At 43.5% G+C, this 22,406-nt stretch overlaps 1 protein-coding gene across 3 annotated transcripts in view; it reads right to left on the reverse strand.

Moving 5' to 3' along the window:
* LOC140429575 (hippocampus abundant transcript-like protein 1) overlaps positions 1–22,406 on the reverse strand; it is a 123,633-nt gene that overhangs the window by 69,716 nt on the left and 31,511 nt on the right. For 2 of the 3 annotated variants that reach the window (XM_072516759.1, XM_072516760.1), the window contains exon 2: positions 7,106–7,198. In XM_072516759.1, coding sequence (XP_072372860.1) covers positions 7,106–7,198 — 93 coding nt within the window. Of the gene's footprint in view, positions 1–7,105; positions 7,202–22,406 lie in introns of all 3 variants that reach the window. The other variant, XM_072516758.1, reaches the window with a different exon arrangement.

Raw genomic sequence — 22,406 nt, forward strand, 5'->3', positions numbered from 1 at the left:
GCATTTATATGCCGCCTTTCACAACCCAGAACACCCCAAAGCACTTTACAGCCAATAAAGTGTGCACTGTTGTCATGCAGGAAGCACCGCCAATTTTCACACAACATTCACCCCAAAACTGCAATGTGATAATGAATAGATAAATCTGTTTTAGTGATGGTGATTAATGGATGGATCATTTGCATCCACCTGGGTGAGCACATGGGAGCTTGTTTCCAACATCACACTCTAAGGACAGCACCTCCGATAGTGCAGCACTTTAGTACAGCATTTGGATCTTAGCCTTGATTTTGGTGCTGAAGTCCTGCAATGGAACATAAGCCTAACAACATGCAGACTCGGGAGGCGACAGCGCCATCAACTGAGTCACTGTCCACACTCTAAAAGCTAAGAGAACAGACAAATAAAAATTAGCAAAGCCTTCTTTAAGAGTGTTGTTTAAAAAGTTTGTAAAATAAATTGTTTTTGCAATGAGGGAGCACTGGCACTGCACTGTGGAGTTTGAGCAATGTGGGAGAGGAATCACATGTCGGTCAGTCAAGATAGGAGTGGCATATTTCCTTCACTGAAGGCAATTTATAAACTAACTGGGTTCACATGACAATCCTGTAGCATTCATACTAAAACATTAAACAACAGATTAGAATTTGTCAGCTGCCAGGAAGCAAATGCACCAATGGTAAGTCTGTCCTTTAAAAGCACTTGTCTTTGCAGGGGCAGGCCAGTCGATTTCGGCGGGAGAACAGCTGGTGAGTCAGTTTCAGCAGGAGCAGTGCGGAAGTGGCTGCTGGGAGGTAAGTCTGTCCTTTAAAAGCACTTGTCTTTGCAGGGGCAGGCCAGTCGATTTCGGCGGGAGAACAGCTGGTGAGTCAGTTTCAGCAGGAGCAGTGCGGAAGTGGCTGCTGGGAGGTAAGTCTGTCCTTTAAAAGCACTTGTCTTTGCAGGGGCAGGCCAGTCGATTTCGGCGGGAGAACAGCTGGTGAGTCAGTTTCAGCAGGAGCAGTGCGGAAGTGGCTGCTGGGAGGTAAGTCTGTCCTTTAAAAGCACTTGTCTTTGCAGGGGCAGGCCAGTCGATTTCGGCGGGAGAACAGCTGGTGAGTCAGTTTCAGCAGGAGCAGTGCGGAAGTGGCTGCTGGGAGGTAAGTCTGTCCTTTAAAAGCACTTGTCTTTGCAGGGGCAGGCCAGTCGATTTCGGCGGGAGTGGAGCTGGCTGGTTAGTCAATTTCAACAGGAGCTGAGAATTTTTTTTTTTTTTTAAATTAGTGTTTTAGGCGGGAACAGGAAGTCGACCCGCGGACGTCTGGGAAGACCCTCACCAATAAATTCTGGTGGAGAGGAAACTCGAGACACTACACGTGTAGTGTCTCCCACCCGCCCTCCTCCTCTAACCTAATAATAAAACCCATTGGTCGGAGGTAAGTACCATATTTTATTATATTATTATTTTTTATAAAAAATTTAATTTAGTTGTTAGCCAGATCTTGGTAGAAAGTTAGAGGAATGGCAGGGAAGAGAGTGCAATGTTCCTCCTGCAGGATGTTTGAGGTGTGGGATGCAGTTAGTGTCCCTGCTGATTTTACCTGCAGGAAGTGCTGCCATCTCCAGCTCCTCCAAGACCGAGTTAGGGAACTGGAGCTGGAGTTGGAAGAACTTCGGATCATTCGGGAGGCAGAAGGGGTCATAGATAGCAGCTTCAGGGAATTAGTTACACCAAAGATTGGAGATAGGTGGGTAACTGTAAGAGCGACTGGGAAAAAGCAGTCAGTGCAGGGATCCCCTGCGGTCGTTCCCCTGAGAAACAAGTATACCGCTTTGGATACTTGTGGGGGGGACGACTTACCAGGGGTAAACCATGGGGTAGTGGCCTCTGGCACGGAGTCTGTCCCTGTTGCTCAGAAGGGAAGGGGGGAGAGGAGCAGAGCATTAGTAATTGGGGACTCGATAGTCAGGGGCACAGATAGGAGATTTTGTGGGAGCGTGAGAGACTCACGTTTGGTATGTTGCCTCCCAGGTGCAAGGGTACGTGATGTCTCGGATCGTGTTTTCCGGGTCCTTAGGGGGGAGGGGGAGCAGCCCCAAGTCGTGGTCCACATTGGCACTAACGACATAGGTAGGAAAGGGGACAAGGATGTCAGGCAGGCTTTCAGGGAGCTAGGATGGAAGCTCAGAACTAGAACAAACAGAGTTGTTATCTCTGGGTTGTTGCCCGTGCCACGTGATAGTGAGATGAGGAATAGGGAGAGAGAGCATTTAAACACGTGGCTACAGGGATGGTGCAGGCGGGAGGGATTCAGATTTCTGGATAACTGGGGCTCTTTCTGGGGAAGGTGGGACCTCTACAGACAGGATGGTCTACATCTGAACCCGAGGGGCACAAATATCCTGGGGGGGGGAGATTTGTTAGTGGTCTTTGGGGGGGTTTAAACTAATGCAGCAGGGGCATGGGAACCTGGATTGTAGTTTTAGGGTAAGGGAGAATGAGAGTAGAGAGGTCAGGAGCACAGATTTGACGTCGCAGGAGGGGGCCAGTGTTCAGGTAGGTGGTTTGAAGTGTGTCTACTTCAATGCCAGGAGTATACGAAACAAGGTAGGGGAACTGGCAGCATGGGTTGGTACCTGGGACTTCGATGTTGTGGCCATTTCGGAGACATGGATAGAGCAGGGACAGGAATGGATGTTGCAGGTTCCGGGGTTTAGGTGTTTTAGTAAGCTCAGAGAAGGAGGCAAAAGAGGGGGAGGTGTGGCGCTGCTAGTCAGGAGCAGTATTACGGTGGCGGAGAGGATGCTAGATGGGGACTCTTCTTCCGAGGTAGTATGGGCTGAAGTTAGAAACAGGAAAGGAGGTCACCCTGTTGGGAGTTTTTTTTATAGGCCTCCTAATAGTTCTAGGGATGTAGAGGAAAGGATGGCGAAGATGATTCTGGATAAGAGTGAAAGTAACAGGGTAGTTATTATGGGAGACTTTTAACTTTCCAAATATTGACTGGAAAAGATATAGTTAGAGTACAATAGATGGGTCGTTTTTTGTACAGTGTGTGCAGGAGGGTTTCCTGAAACAATATGTTGACAGGCCAACAAGAGGCGAGGCCACGTTGGATTTGGTTTTGGGTAATGAACCAGGCCAGGTGTTGGATTTGGAGGTAGGAGAGCACTTTGGGGACAGTGACCACAATTCGGTGACGTTTACGTTAATGATGGAAAGGGATAAGTATACACCGCAGGGCAAGAGTTATAGCTGGGGGAAGGGCAATTATGATGCCATTAGACGTGACTTGGGGGGGATAAGGTGGAGAAGTAGGCTGCAAGTGTTGGGCACACTGGATAAGTGGGGCTTGTTCAAGGATCAGCTACTGCGTGTTCTTGATAAGTATGTACCGGTCAGACAGGGAGGAAGGCGTCGAGCGAGGGAACCGTGGTTTACCAAGGAAGTGGAATCTCTTGTAAGAGGAAGAAGGAGGCCTATGTGACGATGAGGTGTGAAGTTTCGGTTGGGGCGATGGATAGTAACAAGGTAGCGAGGAAGGATCTAAAGAGAGAGCTAAGACGAGCAAGGAGGGGACATGAGAAGCATTTGGCAGGCAGGATCAAGGAAAACCCAAAAGCTTTCTATAGGTATGTCAGGAATAAGCGAATGACTAGGGAAAGAGTAGGACCAGTCAAGGACAGGGATGGGAAATTGTGTGTGGCGTCTGAAGAGATAGGCGAGATACTAAATGAATATTTTTTGTCAGTATTCAGTCAGGAAAAATATAATGTTGTGGAGGAGAATGCTGAGCCCCAGGCTAATAGAATAGATGGCATTGAGGTACGTAGGGAAGAGGTGTTGGCAATTCTGGACAGGCTGAAAATAGATAAGTCCCCGGGACCTGATGGGATTTATCCTAGGATTCTCTGGGAGGCCAGGGAAGAGATTGCTGGACCTTTGGCTTTGATTTTTATGTCATCATTGGCTACAGGAATAGTGCCAGAGGACTGGAGGACAGCAAATGTGGTCCCTTTGTTCAAAAAGGGGAGCAGAGACAACCCCGGCAACTATAGACCGGTGAGCCTCACGTCTGTAGTGGGTAAAGTCTTGGAGGGGATTATAAGAGACAAGATTTATAATCATCTAGATAGGAATAATATGATCAGGGATAGTCAGCATGGCTTTGTGAAGGGTAGGTCATGCCTCACAAACCTTATTGAGTTCTTTGAGAAGGTGACTGAACAGGTAGATGAGGGTAGAGCAGTTGATGTGGTGTATATGGATTTCAGCAAAGCGTTTGATAAGGTTCCCCACGGTAGGCTATTGCAGAAAATACGGAGGCTGGGGATTGAGGGTGATTTAGAGATGTGGATCAGAAATTGGCTAGCTGAAAGAAGACAGAGGGTGGTGGTTGATGGGAAATGTTCAGAATGGAGTACAGTCACAAGTGGAGTACCACAAGGATCTGTTCTGGGGCCGTTGCTGTTTGTCATTTTTATCAATGACCGAGAGGAAGGCGCAGAAGGGTGGGTGAGTAAATTTGCAGTCGGTGGTGTTGTCGATAGTGTGGAAGGATGTAGCAGGTTACAGAGGGATATAGATAAGCTGCAGAGCTGGGCTGAGAGGTGGCAAATGGAGTTTAATGTAGAGAAGTGTGAGGTGATTCACTTGGGAAGGAATAACAGGAATGCAGAATATTTGGCTAATGGTAAAGTTCTTGAAAGTGTGGATGAGCAGAGGGATCTAGGTGTCCATGTACATAGATCCCTGAAAGTTGCCACCCAGGTTGATAGGGTTGTGAAGAAGGCCTATGGAGTGTTGGCCTTTATTGGTAGAGGGATTGAGTTCCGGAGTCAGGAGGTCATGTTGCAGCTGTACAGAACGCTGGTACGGCCGCATTTGGAGTATTGCGTACAGTTCTGGTCACCGCATTATAGGAAGGACGTGGAGGCTTTGGAGCGGGTGCAGAGGAGATTTACCAGGATGTTGCCTGGCATGGAGGGAAAATCTGATGAGGAAAGGCTGATGGACTTGAGGTTGTTTTCGTTGGAGAGAAGAAGGTTAAGAGGAGACTTAATAGAGGCATACAAAATGATCAGGGGGTTGGATAGGGTGGACAGTGAAAGCCTTCTCCCGCGGATGGAAATGGCTAGCACGAGGGGACATAGCTTTAAACTGAGGGGTAATAGATATAGGACAGAGGTCAGAGGTAGGTTCTTTACGCAAAGAGTAGTGAGGCCGTGGAATGCCCTACCTGCTACAGTAGTGAACTCGCCAACATTGAGGGCATTTAAAAGTTTATTGGATAAACACATGGATGATAATGGCATAGTGTAGGTTAGATGGCTTTTGTTTCGGTGCAACATTGTGGGCCGAAGGGCCTGTACTGCGCTGTATTGTTCTATGTTCTATTTATTTAATATTAATACATATTAAATAAGTTTCATATTTAAGCCTATGAAGCAAATCAGAATTGCTCTGAATATGGGGCAGCATGGTGGCGCAGTGGGTTAGCCCTGCAGCCTCACAATGCCAAGGTCCCAGGTTCAATTCCGGCTCTGGGTCATTGTCCGCATGGAGTTTGCATATTCTCCCCGTGTCTCCGTGGGTTTCGCCCCCCCCCACAACCCAAAGAGGTGCAGGCTAGGTGGATTGGCCACGCTAAATTGCCCCTTTTTTGGAAAAAATTAATTGGGTACACTAAATTTATTTAAAAAAAGAATTGCTCTGAATATTGATAGAATCATAGAAGAATCATAGAAAAATTACAGCACAAAAGGTGGGCATTCGGCCCATCCTGTCCATGCTAATCCAAGGATATTCAGGTGCCCTTTCTAATCCCACCTTCCTGCACCCAGTCCATACCTCTGTAGCTTAGAACAGTTAAGATGCAGAGCCAGGTATCTTTCACTGAAGTGTTATTTCAAAACATGACAGGAACAATAAAATTGTCTCAGGAACAATAAAATTGTCCATTCTTCAAAAAAATTCACCTGGGTGATATTAATTCTTAAATTTTACACTTTGAAATTTGAAAAGATGATAGAAAGATAAAATTACTTTTGTTAGGGTTCGATGGTACCTCTGAAATTATTTCTTTTTCTGGCTCGCACTCCCGTGATTTAGTAAGCAATCAATGCTTAGGTTTGAGTATGATCATTCTAAACTATTTACTTTTAGGTCATCAATTGGTTGCAATTCATTTTCCAGAACTAGTTCAAGTAATGCTTCACTGCCTGTTGAGGCTACCAAATGCTGACTGGGAACACAGTTTTAGACATATTCCAAATAACATCTCCCGGTTTACCCCAATTACTTAATGTGCCATAATTATGACTTCATTATTAGTTACAAATTTCATCCTCAACTTCCTTGCCACTGTTTGACAGTTTATATCATTCTCCAACAGTAATGTGACTGCCTCCTTGCTATTCCATCAGTGCAATCAGGAAAGGATTTTGGCTGAACAAATTGTTCATTTAAATCCTTACACACTCATACTACAACAGTCTCAATATTGCCATGTCATTTCCATCCCTCTTGAATTTTGTACAGGAATATTTATTGGTAATCTTGACTTCGCTGTAGCCACACCCTAGCTCCCATTACTTCACTGTGATTTGCAATATCATATTTTCCCAACGTACACTATGTATAAAAGGTAATAATTCACCTCGGTTTAACATGATGAAAGTTCTTGTATTGAATCTGTAACTTGGCTGGATGCAGTGCAGGAAACCAGCATAAAATGTTACCCTGGTAGAAATTTCAGCACGATTTTTAAAAACATGGCTTAGTGCAAGTCTATGAAATAGTGCTGGCACAGGAGCGATATAAACAGCAGTTAACACTCTTTATTTCCTATGTTCTTATGTAAATTAATTGCTACTGTGTACATTTTGAAGCATGACTAGAATTTCAAAGCTTCTTTATAGATAGTAATTGCCCAAATGGGAGTCAGATCAATTGGTAAGGTTTCCAGATCAAGGACTGTGCTGCATTAAAAGACTTGATTCGATCATTCACAATATTCTCAATCCAAAGGAAGAAAAAGACGACATGTATTACTGGACCAGTTCAGAATGGAGTCACATTTTCTTTAATGTAGTCAGCATGTACCAAGAAGCGTACTGTACTTACGGTGAGCATCGGAGTGGTCAACAGTCCCCAGGCAAAGAATTCTAAAAAGATGACAACTACTGCATGATAAACACTGGGCCGTCCAATTCCGTGCTGCTGAAAAACAAATATGGAATAGCTTACCATCAGAACCAAATCAATCATAATAAAACTCACAATGCAAACAGATGTTTTGCAAAGTATAGTAGTCTGATGCTTAACTAACGTAGTATTTCCAGTACACAATCATTTGAAACGAGAGCTGGTTGTCGATATTTCATCCAATGCATGAATTCATATTTTGTATAATAGTAAATGAAGGCATACATCATGTGTATGGAATTAAGGCACACATACACATGATACATGTGCAATTAGCTAGATTATAGTAATTATGTTTCTTACATTTAAACTAATCCTGATCCTTCTGTTCTCCCATCTCAATCTTCCTTTTGACCTCTTAACATTTCTCAAATACGTTCTTGCTTCCTGCATCCATGCCCAGCATTCTCTCAAAATTCCTGCTCAAATTCCTCTAGTCTGCCTGCCATCCTAACCAGAATCAATATTTGCTGATGTGGCTATTTCCGAATGCTACCCTTCTTTGCCTTCACTGATTTGTCTAGAAGTGTAAAATACTGCAAATTTTGGGAATTTGAATTAGGAAGATAGGAGAAGTAACCAATTTGGCATTTTTGAGCCTGCTGCACCATGGAGCAAGATGATGGCTGATCTGCTTGGGGTCTCAGCTCCACTTTGCTGTCCGACTCCCTTGTCCAACAAAAATAATCTAACTCTGCCTTAAATAAATTTTAAAGAGTCGCTTCCACTACTTTCTGGGGAAGAGAATTCCACAAACCAAAGATCCTTTTGGGAGAGAAAAAAAAATGGAAACTGCTGCAAGTACAAAAACGGTATTTGATCTGCAAGGTTAGACCGGTCTACAATGTTTTGCAATGAACAAAATGTTATCCTTCCCCCATTGCCCTCCCTCTGTTCAGCTTTGTAGGAATGCATTCATGTAGTATACAATAATGAAACATTTATTAAAGCTATCCAGACTGAACATATGAATGAGGAAAAAGCCAAGAAATCTGTGACATCATGAAAGAACTGTTTTCTACAAACAGCAAAGGGCTTGATTTAATTTTTCGTTTAAAATAGTACTGAAACACACATCAACAAGTAATGATTAGGCAAAAAGAGAATAGAAAATCTTATCATTCAGATGACTAAACTGCCCACTCACACCATTCAAAACAATAATGATTTTCCTGTATCCATTTATATGTGCACTATGTAATATTCTTGCATCTACATTAATTTTTAAATCTGACAAGCAGTTCATCAGTTAGGGGAGGTTGCAACCATCACAGTTGCTCAAACTAAAACCCTGCATTAAAAAATTTTTCTGATGCTCAACAGATGTACCCAAGCAAAGAGGTGTTTTACACAGAGGAAGACAAGGAATTTTCATAATCCCAGATGAAATTGTAGCTATCATATCTCAGTGGTAGTATATTAGTATTGTAGAAGCCAGGGAAAAAGATTGCTATCCTTTTAGCGGGGTATGTTTCTCGTCCCAAAAATTGATCTCATGTACCCAGCACTTCATGGATGCCTAGTTTGGGCTGTTGAATCTGTCCTTAGACCAATGCAACTTTACACAATGAAAGGTGTCCACAAGCTTGCGGCATGGTTTTGCCTTCACAAAGACTGCAGGGTGAGATGGTGATGTAGTGGTAATATTGCTGGGCTATTAATCCTGAGTCCAAGATTAATTCTTCGGTGGTGGGGGTGGGATTTAATTTAATAAAATCTGGAACTGAAAACTAGTCTCAGTAATGGTCCCCATGAAACAATAATCATAGTCATAAAAACCCATCTGGTTCATAATGCCCTATAGGAAGGAAATCTGTCATCCTTACCTGGTCAGGCCTACATTAGACTCTAGACCCACAGCAATGTGGTTGATTTAATTGCTCCCTGAGATGGCCTGGCAAGCCACTATGGGGAAAAATGCTGGCCATGCCCACAATCTACGAAAGAATAAATAAAATTCTACCAATGCACTGTATGAACAGATGTACTTATGAGCGAGTGAAAATAGGGTGAAGTAGGTTCCTTCTTTCGGTTGGTTCCCTTCCTCTACATCCTAGTCTATTAACCATGTTCTGAAAGATTTAGCGAGCAGTGATCACAACCAAAAGGGGTTCAGTGTGCGAGGATCCTCCTGTTTAAACCCGGTTTGTTTCCTGCTTTCCCTTTTCTTTTGCTATTACAATTGTGACCTATGGATGATTTGTGAACATGTCTTGAAGGCAACCTGTATCTTTAACTCAAGTAGAAGCAGTGACTTTAAGAAGCAGTCTGCATGATGCAGTCTTTAATTCAAAGCAGCACATTCCAGAGGGCTGTGCTGCCTTTAATTCAAACGAACAAACAGATTCCCGAACAATTTGACAGACTTGGCTGGCGGCCAATGGATTGGCTTGAAATGCTGGGCTTTGCCGATAGAATCTTGGTTCTGATTTTTCTGAAATGTTTCTCTCTCGCCTGTAAGGCTGGGTTCTTGTTTTGTTTTCAGTGAAGAAGCATCTCGGCTTTTCTCTCTCAAAAATTTGATGAATTCGTAAGAACTATTTTCTTTCCCCAGGAAGGATGGATGTAATTCTAGTGAAACTGCAAAGGATTGAGATTAAAATTCGGGCTGGAAGCTGGGTTTAATACAAGACCAAAGGAGAGTAGTAGTGTCAAAAATGGACTTTTGAACTGAAGGCTATAAAGTGTCTGTCCAGAGGAAATCCTATTGCCTGCGAGTGCTTGTTTCTGCCAGAAGACCATCACCAACTGTACAGTCGCTGCTTCTGTCACATCATGCTGGGAGGGCAGCCTGTGGCAAAGAATTCAAAATTGATAGCAAGGACTCTTACCTTTCTTTTAACTTAACCTTTATTATTTTTTACCCCTTTCCACCCACCTGGGTTTGCCGGTCTTGTGTGCACGCATGGATAGAGGATGGGACAGCTGAAAGGGGACGGGCGGAGGGGGGGGGGGGGGAAGAAATAGTAGGTTAGCTTGCCGCTATTCCATTGTAATTACTGCAAATGTCATATTTGTTTCTGCTTTAAATAAACAGTAATTGTGTTTCGACTCATAAACCTGTTGATAGTAAATTATTGAGCAGCCAAGGGCCAAAAGTTTGGAAATTTTATACAGATTTCTGGTTAATTCACTTGTGTTTCCGGGCCTTTGGGGCTGGAATCAACAGCGCACTAGCCCAGGGTATCGTAACAAGTGTTAAACACTGAAGTTCCCGAATCTAGAGAATATTGTGTGTAGTTACTTCCCTTTAGTACTTCCTCCAAGTGACATATAACAGAGGAAAACTGACCAATAGTGTTGTGGGAATGGTGTTCAGCATCGATCAACAGGAGGTTTATTTGATTTAGTTTGACTTGAAGCCTCAAGACTTTATGACATGCGCAATGTTGAGGATGTCCAGGACTATTTCCACCTAAAAGCTATGCCCCACTTGATGGTGGATACATCTTACCAACAGGACAAGATATACCTAAAAATTGGTGATGGAGTCAAATAGAATTGCAGCAGAGATAACTTTGCTGCTCAATTAAAGAAATACTTTAAATGTGTATTGTGGCTCATTACTAAAAAGTAGCAAGTTTGTGACATCACCCGAAATGCAACATTACAAGCAAAGTTTTTTTTAAAAAATTGTGCTAAATACCCAACAGATGATTGGTAAATATAGTCTTAAACACAAAAATTTGCATAAGGCAAACAAACAGTAAAAAAAGCAGCGAGTATGGTCACTTCATTCATCAAAAAAAAATCTACATAATCAGCTGTAGGTTGGGCCATCACTTCATCCATGTACAACAAATATATACAAACAAAAATACTGTGGATGCTGAAAATCGGAAATAAAAAACAGGAAATGCTGGGAAAGCACTGAAACAGGTGACTGGTTTAGGACAGGGCTAAATAGCTGGCGTCTAAAGCAGACCAAGGCAGGCCAGCAGCACGGTTCAATTCCTGTACCAGCCTTCCTGAACAGGCGCCGGAATGTGGAGACTAGGAGCTTTTCACAGTAACTTCATTTGAAGCCTACATGTGACAATAAGCGATTTTCATTTCATTTTTTTTTTCCATTTTCACATTGAGGAATTTGATCATTTTTTCAATTCGAATGCAATACAAAAGTAATAGCATGATTGATTTAAGTCAGTTATAAATACCCCACACTCGCCAGACTGTAATTTCCTGTTAATTTTTTTTTTTTTTTTTTAAAAAGGGTGGAAGATGAGGACTGGTGATAACAAAAGTAGAAAATAACCACCATAAGCAGCAGTAACACAAGTTATACCAAATGCGCCATGAATAATTCAACGTCATTTTTCAGTACACATACAGCATAGAGTAGGAAAGGTTTCAAAATAACTCATCCAGATATTCTCCAATTCCCATAGCCAATTTAAAATTAAATTTCTCACCCAAGTTTTTACAATTTGAGTGTCTTATCCAATGCATAGCTAAAAATAAGCTATGGGATTCAATCCAAATCTCACCCACTGCATTCATTGATTATTCGAATTTACAGTGCAGGAGGCCATTCGGCCCATCGAGTCTGCACCGGCTCTTGGAAAGAGCACCCTACCCAAGGTAAACACCTCCACCCTATCCCCATAACCCAGTAACCCCACCCAACATTTAAGGGCAATTTTGGACACTAAGGGCAATTTATCATGGCCAATCCACCTAACCTGCACATCGTTGGACTGTGGGAGGAAACCGGAGCACCCGGAGGAAACCCACACACACACGGGGAAGATGTGCAGACTCTGCACAAAGAGTGACCCAAGCTGGAATCGAACCTGGGATCCTGGGGCTGTGAAGCAATTGTGCTATCCACAATGCTACCGTGCTGCCCACAAGCAACTAAAATAACGGTCCCTCACGTCTCCGTATCCTCTATCTTTTGTTCATTGAGGTACTGGGAATAGGCAGGGGACACAGGACATTGAACATGCCAAATGAAACTTGCTGAGCAACAATTCTGCTATGATTCACAAGCGAAACATTGAAAATCTCTAGCCATTACTTATTGCTGTTAAACTTATTTGAGCAAACATCCAAATGCACTTTCAATCAGCATCCTTAACTTCTAGGCATGTGTTTACATCAAACATCCAATAGAGGTGTTGAGTAGCTGTTTAACAAAGTAATTAAATAACTTTCTGTTCCTCATTCCCCACCCCTCCCAATTGACTAAAAAAAACAAATGGACAAAAACAGAGGCTTTTACAACCTTTTTTTACTGTCTTTACTTGCTAATTTCTTTCTTCTCCAAATTATCCCACATCAAGCACATTTTGTTTGGCAGATAATTTGCTTGTTCCTACTACAAATAAGAATTCAGTTCCTGAGGCGGTGCACATTTTGACCTTTGTCACAATTGATGTGGATTTCTTAATAAAAAGGATAGGTTTGCACATCACAAAAAGGTAGAAAAACAAGAGCTTTATTGGAAAGGTGTTTACTCAACAGGCCATTAGGATATACTGCCCGTTTACTCGCAAAACAGCTGATGATACCATCAATACATCATGTAATCAGACTCAAGTAACCTTGCTCCAACTAGGAACAAACAGGAATACATAACTCACTTGTCAACTGATTCGGAAAGAATTTACGGTGAAATCTTGCCGAACGTGCACTGCACACTGTTGTGGAGAGAATACTTAAAGTTGTGACATCATCAGGCTAGAATGTTTACGATGTCGTTGAGCACAGCAACAGGCTCCCTGTCCCGTCCCCTTCCAATGATTGAATGGTGAATTGAAAAGGAGGCAGACATACATTTATAGAACATGTTACGTTCCAATGCACTTCACAGCCAATCTTTGCAGAATGTAGTTATTGTTAAGCAAACACAGCAACTATTTGCTATTTGTCTAAAGCAAGGTTCAAGGTCAAGCACACATTGGTGGTGGGGGGTGGGGGGAGGGGGGGGGGGGGGGGAAAGAGAGAGAAGGAGAGAGAGAGAGAGAGAGAGAGAGAGAGAAGAATCTCAGCTTGATATCTCATCCAAAGGGGAACATCTCTAACAATACAATGCACCTTTCAGTTCTGTCTGGATTAAGTGCTCAAGTCCTGAAGCAGTGTTGAATACAAGTTTGCAAGAGATAAAAGTACGCAGACACGCATGAACATATACATAAACTAGTTAATAATTTCCAATTGGAGCATACTATAATTTTCATCATAGCGAACTCTCATTAACAACCATGTCAGACGGTGAAAATTTAAATTGCTCCCTGGAGGTAGGCAAATTACAGGGGGGTTAAAGAATTTTAAAGATGAGGTTTTCTGCTCACTCTTGATTTAAATGATATACAGCGCCATAATTGTTTATTTTAAAAGAGACGCCAATTAGAACCATCAATACATTACAGGAACAAAAATATCCTCATTCAAAATGCAACCTATTTTATAAATGGGAGAGAGAGTAGAGTACAATTTGAAACTTCTTAATCTACAGGTGCAACTATCTAATTAATCTACATTACAATTATGAGCATATTTGAGGTTCGCCAAGACAACGAAAGTACAGGGTAAAATCTGGTTCAGGTTAACATTCAGTGCACAGGGGGATTTCTTTCACTTTAAAAAGTTATCAGTGACAGCAGTAATCCATTGGGAAGATTTTAATCATTAATCTGCCAGTCAAGGAGAGATGAAGCTTGATTATCAAGGTAAACAGAGGATGAGAAGATTGTTGTTGTGATTTTGTTGTATACATGCCAGTGCAGATAATGATAATGACATGTACCTTTAAGAAGCTGCATTGTCACATCACTCTGCCATCATGTGCAAGGCTGGAGGACAAAAGGTACAGCCTCCATGTTCAATGTTCACACTTGACCACGATCTCTACAGCAGATGTTCACCACTACCTGTGACTCTGTATTACTGAGACTTCACGCTTGTGAGTCAGGCATATAGTCAAGTAATTAGCTTATGTAACTGTCATGACCCAGGCTAGATCAAGGCCTGTGCAGAGCTATACATAGTTGCTGCTAGTAATAAACTGTGTTCGACCAGAACCCTAGGCAGTCTCAATAATGGCCTGTAACCTCCTCAGGGTGGCAATCTCCAGTGGATTGATACTTTTGATGGACTTATCGACTTGAAATTGCAACACCAGTCTTGCACAACCCTCTTCACTCAGGCTGGGTGAGATGGCAGCAGCGAAGTGCACCCCAGGCTGGTGTATGGAGTAACTGGGCCGCAGAGAGGAAATACGTGCCCCCTTTTAGGTCATCAGCTGTCATAAAGGTGGCGTCTGAAGGGACAAATTAAAAAGTGAGAAGTTTCAATGGCAAGTGGTTAAGACAATGGAAGGTGTGGGGGGAGATAGTCAGGTGGAAGGGGGCTGGTGTGTAGGGCCCCCTAGAGGGTCATATGCATGCAGGGGGTCCCATGAAAGGCTAGGTGTTTAAATAGTTACTCTGGAGTTGGAGCCAATTTTTCCTTCTAACTCACTCATGATAAAACTGACAAAACCATCCAAAGTTGGCCATTTAAATTGTTTCTGTCAGATAATTCCTAGCCAGCACAATCTACCAGGGGAAGTTAGCACTCCTGGACAATTTTGGGGTAAACCCTTACGTGGGAACTGCCAAGCAAGGTTTGTTGGGGTACCTCCTAAATACAATGCTGGGGAACCAGGAAGTTATGGCCCAATATCTTGCTCAGCGTTGAGACAGATCCCTTGTGGTCTATTTCGTGACCCTCAATATATGGTGGCAGCAGACTGTAAGAGACCACAATTGTGGACTGTGTTTTCCTCCAGATTTGTATCTAGACACACTCAATCTGGTGATCAATTGCTTAAAAGATTGTAAACTTTTGAGTATTGCTAAGTTTCCTTGATTTTCAAGCCCTGTCCATCAAATCCCCTCTCAAACATGTGAGTGAATCTCCATCCACAAAACCTTTTGCATTTGTTCAGGTGATGGGGTGGTCTCCACAACATGATCAGGTTTTCAGATGAACAGGTAGTTTCATTTAAACTGAAGAATTTTAAAAAGGTTTGCCCCTTTTGTGGTCCACTCAGTATTTTTTTTAGTCGCATTTTTAAGACACATGTCACATGAAAAATCTAAACACTATCCTGATTGCAGGTTCTTAGACATGCTATGCCTGCGTGATGATTAAATAAATGGAACATGAATTGAGTTTCCAAAGACAACTGGCGTGGAATTTATGATTTATGACTATTTTAAACCCGGGCTCATGCTAATTAAATTGGGAGAATCAGGCAGAACAAGGGACAATAAGGAGTGCATTTTCAGATTCAACTTCTGCGTTGAGGAGGGAAATGCAGGTCAGTAACAATTTTCAATTTGACAAGAAGTTAACTGTAGGGAGAAGAACAAGATTATGATCTGGCATTAGTCCTCAAGTGTGCTGTATTGTCAGAATGAACACACCTGCTCCTCATCTTCTTTCCTAAGCCACATCCATGTCACAGCCTAACAACAAAGCAGTCCAACTTCTCAGTGGTCATAGAATCATAGAATTTACAGTGCAGAAGGATGCCATTCGGCCCATCGAGTCTGCACCAGCCCTGGAAAGAGCACCCTGCATAAGCCCACCCCATAACCCAGTAACCCCACCGAACCTTTTTGGACACCAAGGGCAATTTGTCATGGCCAACCCACCGAACTTGCACATCCCCGGACCGTGGGGGGAAACCCGAGCAGCCGGAGGAAACCCACGCAGACAAGAGAATGTGCAGACTCTGTACAGACAGCGACCCAAGCCGGGAATCGAAACTGGGACCCTGGAGCAGTGAAGCAACAATGCTAACCACTGGGCTATCGTGCCACCCCCAGGAGCAGAAAAACATGCTCCAAGAACTGTGGGGAGCAGACTTTAAATAAAGAGGGCCATTGGGACAAAGGTACACTTTTGAAAGTGTTGCTATGCTGGACACGGCCATTGCTTTGAAAGTATGCTTGTAAGCTTGCGTTGAGAGTACTTGGTCCTAAAAGAGATCTTCAGCTTCTCATCAGGATACAAAACCAGTTTGAACACCTGAAAATTATCAAAGGCCAATTACAGCACCTTACATTTTCTGGAGATTCATGAGCAAAATTGGTCATTTTTGTTCCCCAGTAAGAAAATGGGGACATGCACAGTAAGGATCTAATTTTCCCAGCAGTTTCATGTAACCAGAGTTTTCATGGATCTACCTCTTTGTTGCCGGGATTAGCAATACAGGAATAATGGACAAGCAGGAACAGCCTTTAGGTTTGTCAACCAGGCAGCACGGTGGTGATGGTTAGCACTGCAGCCTCACGGCGCCGAGGATCCCAAGTTTGATCCCGGCTCTGGGTCGCTGACCGTGTGGAGTTTGCACATTCTCCTCGTGTCTGCGTGGGTTTTGCCCCCACAACCCAAAGGTGTGCAGTCTAGGTGGATTGGCCACGCTAAATTGCTCCTTAATTGGAAAAAATGAATTGGGTACGGAAATTTATTTAAAAAAAGGTTTGTCAATCCACCTGTTGATCAAGACCCTAAGCCCTGGAGATACAATTGTTACATAGCACTTGAGACATAAGAATTGTCCCATGGTATTTTACAGGAGCATTAAACATATTTGACACCAAGCTACCCAGCATTATTAAACATATTTGACACCAAGTTACCCAAGATTATATTAGAATGTGTGCCCAAAAAGCTTGATAAAAATGGTAGGTTTTGAAGAGGTGGGAATTCCAGACCTTGCCCACACATCTGAATACAGTGTCATCATTGTGACAATATGTATATTGTATAGTAAATGAAGGGTTAACAATTTGATGCGAATGCTTCCAACCACTAGATGGTGATCATGAGCACACACACATGAATCACGTGACGCCTTGATTTGGGGAGCAAGTGATTAGGCAGGATAGAGTGTAGTCGTGTTTTCAGATGCTCTGTAGACAGAATAATAGTTTTAGTGTATTTTGTAATATTTGTATCTTAGTAAGTTGATTCGAATCTAGTTTAGTTGTAGTGTTAATAAATAAGCTTTGTTTAAAACATGGCTTTTGTTTTAAATATTTTTTTATTCTCCTCCTTTTTCATCTTTTCCCCTAAATTTATACCCACCAACAATAAACAATAATCAGTTACAAATATGTCAATCCCCATATCAATAACAACGATCCCATCCTCCCACCAAACACCAAAAATTAGCCCGCATGTTCACATAAACAAATAACATAAAAGAATCAGGAAACACCCATAGTCACCATTAATACACACAGCCCCCCTCCCCCCACCTAATGTTCGATGTTATCCAATTCTTGAAAGTGCATGATGAATAATGCCCATGAATTGTCAAACCCCTCCATCCTTCCCCTCAGTTCAAACTTAACCTTCTCAAGAGTCAAGAATCCCAACAGGTCCCCCCGCCACGCCAGGGCACAGGGTGGAGAGATTGCTCTCCAACCCATCAGGATCCGACTTAGAGCGATTAACGAGGCGAAGGCTACAACATCTGCCTCCGCACCAGTTTCCAACCCTGGCTGGTCCGACACCCCGAATATGGCCTCCCGGGGGCCCGGGTCCAGTTTCATGTGCACCACTTTAGAAATTACCCTAAAAACCTCCTTCCAGTAATCCTCTAGCTTTGGATAGGACCAAAACATATGAACGTGTCCCCCCGCGCAACGCTCACACACATCTACTCCTTCAAGAATCGGCTCAGCCTCGCCCTCGTGAGGTGTGCTGTGTATACCACCTTCAGCTGTATCAGCTCCAACCTCGCGCACGAGTTGGAGGCAGTCACTCTCCGGAGCTCTTCCAACTCTTCCTCCCACTTTGAAACCTGTGCCGTGTGGCAGCAATGCTAACCACTGCACCACCGTGCTGCCTGCTTCGAGCTTCTTGTGTTGTTGGAGCTGCACTCATTCAGGCAAGTGGCGTGTAATACATAACACTCCTGACTTGTGCCTTGTAGATGGTGGACAGACTTTGGGGGGTCAGGAGGCGAGTTACTGGCTGTAGGATTCCTAGTCTTTGACCTGCCCTGGTAGCCACAGCATTAATGTGGCTAGTCCAGTTCAGTTTCTGATAAATGGTAACCCTCAGGATGTCGATTGTGGGGGATTCAGCGATGGTAATGCCATTAAATGTCAAGGGGCGATGGTTAGATCCTCTCTTGCAGGAAATGGTTATTGCCTGACACTTGTGTGGTGTGAATGTAACTTGCCACTTGTCAGCCCAAGCCTAGATATTGTCCAGGCCTTGCTGCATTTGGACATAGACAGACCGGTTCATTATCTGAGGATCCGTGAATGGTGCTGAACATTTGTGCAGTCATCCGCAAACATCCCCACTTCTGACCTTATGATGGAAGCAGGTCGTTGATGAAGCAGCTGAAGATGATTGGGCCTTGGACACTACCCTGAGAACTCCTGCAGTGATGTCTTTGTGCTGAGATGATTGACCTCCAACCACCACAAACGTCTTCCTTTATGCCAGGTATGACTCCAACCAGCGGGGAGTTTTCCCCCGGATTCCCATTGACTCCAGTTTAGCTGGGGCTCCTTTATGCCATACTTAGTCAAATGCTGCCTTGATGTCAAGGGCAGTCACTCTCTTCTCAGGGGGCTCGACAGGGTAGATGCCGAGAGGTTGTTTCCCCTGGTGGGAGACTCTAGGACCAGATGCATTATATCAAAGTAAGTGGTTGCCCATTTAAAACAGTGATTAGGAGAAATTTCTTCTGAGAGTATTCGCTCAGTGACTCTGTGGAATTCATTACCACAGAGAGCTGTAGTGGCTGGTTCATTATTTTCAAGGCCGAGACAGACAGATTTTTAAATCAGTAAAAGAATCAAGGGTTATGGGGATACGGCAGGAGCGTGGAGTTGAGGATCATATCAGATCTGTCCTGATTTCATTTGAATGGTGGTGCAGATTTGATGGGCCAAATGGCCTACGAGAGAAAGAGATCCATTTACAAAAGCTATTCAAGGCAGCATGGTGGCACAGTGGTTAGCATTGCTGCCTCACGGTGCCGAGGATCTGGTTTCGATCCCGGCCCACTGTCCATGTGGAGTTTGCACCCCACATCTCACAGATGTGCAGGCTAGGTATAATGGCCATGCTAAATAGCCCCTTAATTGGAAAAAAAAAAGAGTTTGGTACTCAATTTTTTTTTTTTTTTTTTTAAAAAGATAGAAAAGCTATTCAATCCAGTCCACTGTGGTGCCAGAGCAGGGTGGCCATACTCTGAGAGAAATCAAAGTGCGACATCACAGGAAAATGGAGAGGAGATTAGCTGGTTACAATTTTGCTTATTTGTCTTCAAAATCATGTAATGTATTAGTAACTGTAGGGTTTTATTAATTGCAGTAAGGTTTATTGGCAGAGTAAAGATTATTGGGAACAACCGAGTGTAATCGTTATAAATTAATTAACACAAGTTAAAGATCACAGGGCAGGAGGTGTTGCAACTGCAAAATGAGAGTTACTGTGCACTGGAGTGAGCCAGGGCAAACAAGTGTCCGTAGCTTGAGAACCTTCAGCTCAGAGTCATTGAACTGGATGTCAATCTGCAAACGATGCATGCATCAGGGAGGGGGAAAAGTTACCTGGCCACCTTGAACCAATGAGATAGTCACACCCGTAGGATACATTCTTCTGATTTGGTCAATGGTCAGGAACAGGCAGCTGTGAGTGGTGTAGGTATGGGGACGTACAAGATAGAAGAGAACGAATCTCAGCCTTTGTACTTTATCATAGAGTTTATCATAGAATTTACAGTGCAGAAGGAGGCCATTCGGCCCATCGAGTCTGCACCGGCTCTTGGAAAGAGCACCCTACCCAACGTCAACAACCCCACCCAACACTAAGGGCAATTTTGGACACTAAGAGCAATTTATCATGGCCAATCCACCTAACCTGTACATCTTTGGACTGTGGGAGGAACCCAGAGCACCCGGAGGAAACCCACGCACACACCGGGAGGATGTGCAGACTCCGCACAGACAGTGACACAAGCCGGAATCGAACCTGGGACCCTGGAGCGGTGAAGCAATTGTGCTATCCACAATGCTACCGTGCTGCCCTAACTTGTCCAATAAGTTTAAAGTTCTTGCCTGTACAGGTAAGTGGTGGCTTCAGAGTGGATGAACAAACTCACCATGGCACCATGGTATAGGAAGTCATTCAAGCAGTGAGAGATGAAATGAATGTAGTGGTGGCCAGTGGCAGTCACAGTACTTGCTGCTGAGAGCAGCAGTCCAGATGTGTTGCCTGTCCAGTGCCAGGGTTCCGGACATCTGCTCTGGGCTGAAAAGGAACTTGCAATGGGAAGCAGGAGGATCCGGTGGGCTGGATACAATTAACAGAAAATCAGGAGGTATAAAAGGTTAGTGGAATTGCGGATAGCGATGAGGACGGTCAGAGGATACAGCAGGGTTTAGATTGTTTGGAGACTTGGGCGGAGAGATGGCAGATGGAGTTTAATCCGGACAAATGTGAGGTAATGCATTTTGGAAGGTCTAATGCAGGTAGGGAATATACAGTGAATGGTAGAACCCTCAAGAGTATTGAAAGTCAAAGAGACCTAGGCCACTGAAAGGGGCTACACAGGTGGAGAAGGTAGTCAAGAAGACATACGGCATGCTTGCCTTCATTGGCCGGGGCATTGAGTGTAAGAATTGGCAAGTCATGTTGCAGCTGTATAGAACCTTAGTTAGGCCACACTTGGACTATAGTGTTCAATTCTGGTCGCCACACACCAGAAGGATGTGGAGGCTTTAGAGAGGGTGCAGAAGAGATTTACCAGAATGTTGCCTGGTATGGAGGGCATTAGCTACGAGGAGCAGTTGAATAAACTCGGTTTGTTCTCACTGGAACGACGGAGGTTGAAGGGCGACCTGATCGAGGTCTACAAAATTATGAGGGGCATAGACAGAGTGGATAGTCAGAGGCTTTTCCCCAGGGTAGAGGGGTCAATTACTAGGGGGCATAGGTTTAAGGTGAGAGGGGCATGGTTTAGAGTAGATGTACGAGGCAAGTTTTTTTTTTTTTATAAACAGAAGGTAGTGGGTGCCTGGAACTCGCTACCGGAGGTGGTGGTGGAAGCAGGGACGATAGTGACAATTAAGGGGCATCTTGACAAATACATGAATAGGATGGGAATAGAGGGATACGGACCCAGGAAGTGTAGAAGATTGTAGTTTAGTCGGGCAGCATGGTCGGCATGGGCTTGGAGGGCTGAAGGGCCTGTTCCTGTGCTGTACATTTCTTTGTTATAAGAGAGGGACATAAAACAATCACCATGGCACACTGAGAAATCACACTGAGAAAATTATTAGAACTAAAAGTTAACAAGTCCCCAGATCCTGATCGACTGAGGGTCTTAAAAAGAGCGGCTGCTGAGATGGTAGATGCATTGATTTTTAAAATTCCCTAGACTCTGGAAAGGTCACATCAGATTGGAAATAGTGAATCTGTCTTCTCAAGAAAGAAAGGAGATGGAAAAGAGGAAACTACAAGCCAATCAGCTTAAGATTTTTTCCAGGAAAGCACTTTAATCTATTTGGAGGAGGTTACAGTGGAGCACTTAGAGAATCTCAAAGCAATCAAGCAAAGTTAACATGGTTTTGTGAAAGGGAAATCAGGTTTTCTAAGTTAGTGTTATTTGAGAAACTACCAAGCAATGTGGATGAAGGAGATTTCCAGAAGGCATTTGACAAGGTGCCACATCAAAAGGCACGATGCAAAATAAGAGCTCATGGTGTATAGGCTAACATATTAGCATGGATAGAGGACTGATTAGCCAATAAAAGGAAAAAGCAGAGAGCAGGTCATTTTCAGGTTGGCAAGATGTGATGAGTGGAGTGCCACAGGGAACAGTGCTGGGGCCTCAACTATTTACAATCTATATCAATAACTTGGATGAAGGGACCAGATGCATGGTTGCTAAATTTGCTGATGACACAAAGATAGGTAGGGGACTAAGTTGTAAAGAGGACGTTGAAATCTGCAAAGGGACATCAATAAGGTAAGCGAATGGGCAAAGATTTGATAGATGGGAGTACAGTATAATGGAGAAAATGTGAACGTGTCCACTTCGGCAGGAAGGATAGAAAAGCAGCATATTACTTAATTGGAGGGATTCCAGAACTCAAGGTATGGAGGAATTTGGGTGTCAGGAAAAATTAGTATGCAGGTAATGCAAGTGATTTAAGAAAGCAAATGGAATGTTAGTCACTAGTATTGATCCTGA

This window comes from Scyliorhinus torazame, chromosome 9, assembly GCF_047496885.1.
Source record: "Scyliorhinus torazame isolate Kashiwa2021f chromosome 9, sScyTor2.1, whole genome shotgun sequence".
Classification (NCBI taxonomy): Eukaryota; Metazoa; Chordata; class Chondrichthyes; order Carcharhiniformes; family Scyliorhinidae; genus Scyliorhinus; species Scyliorhinus torazame.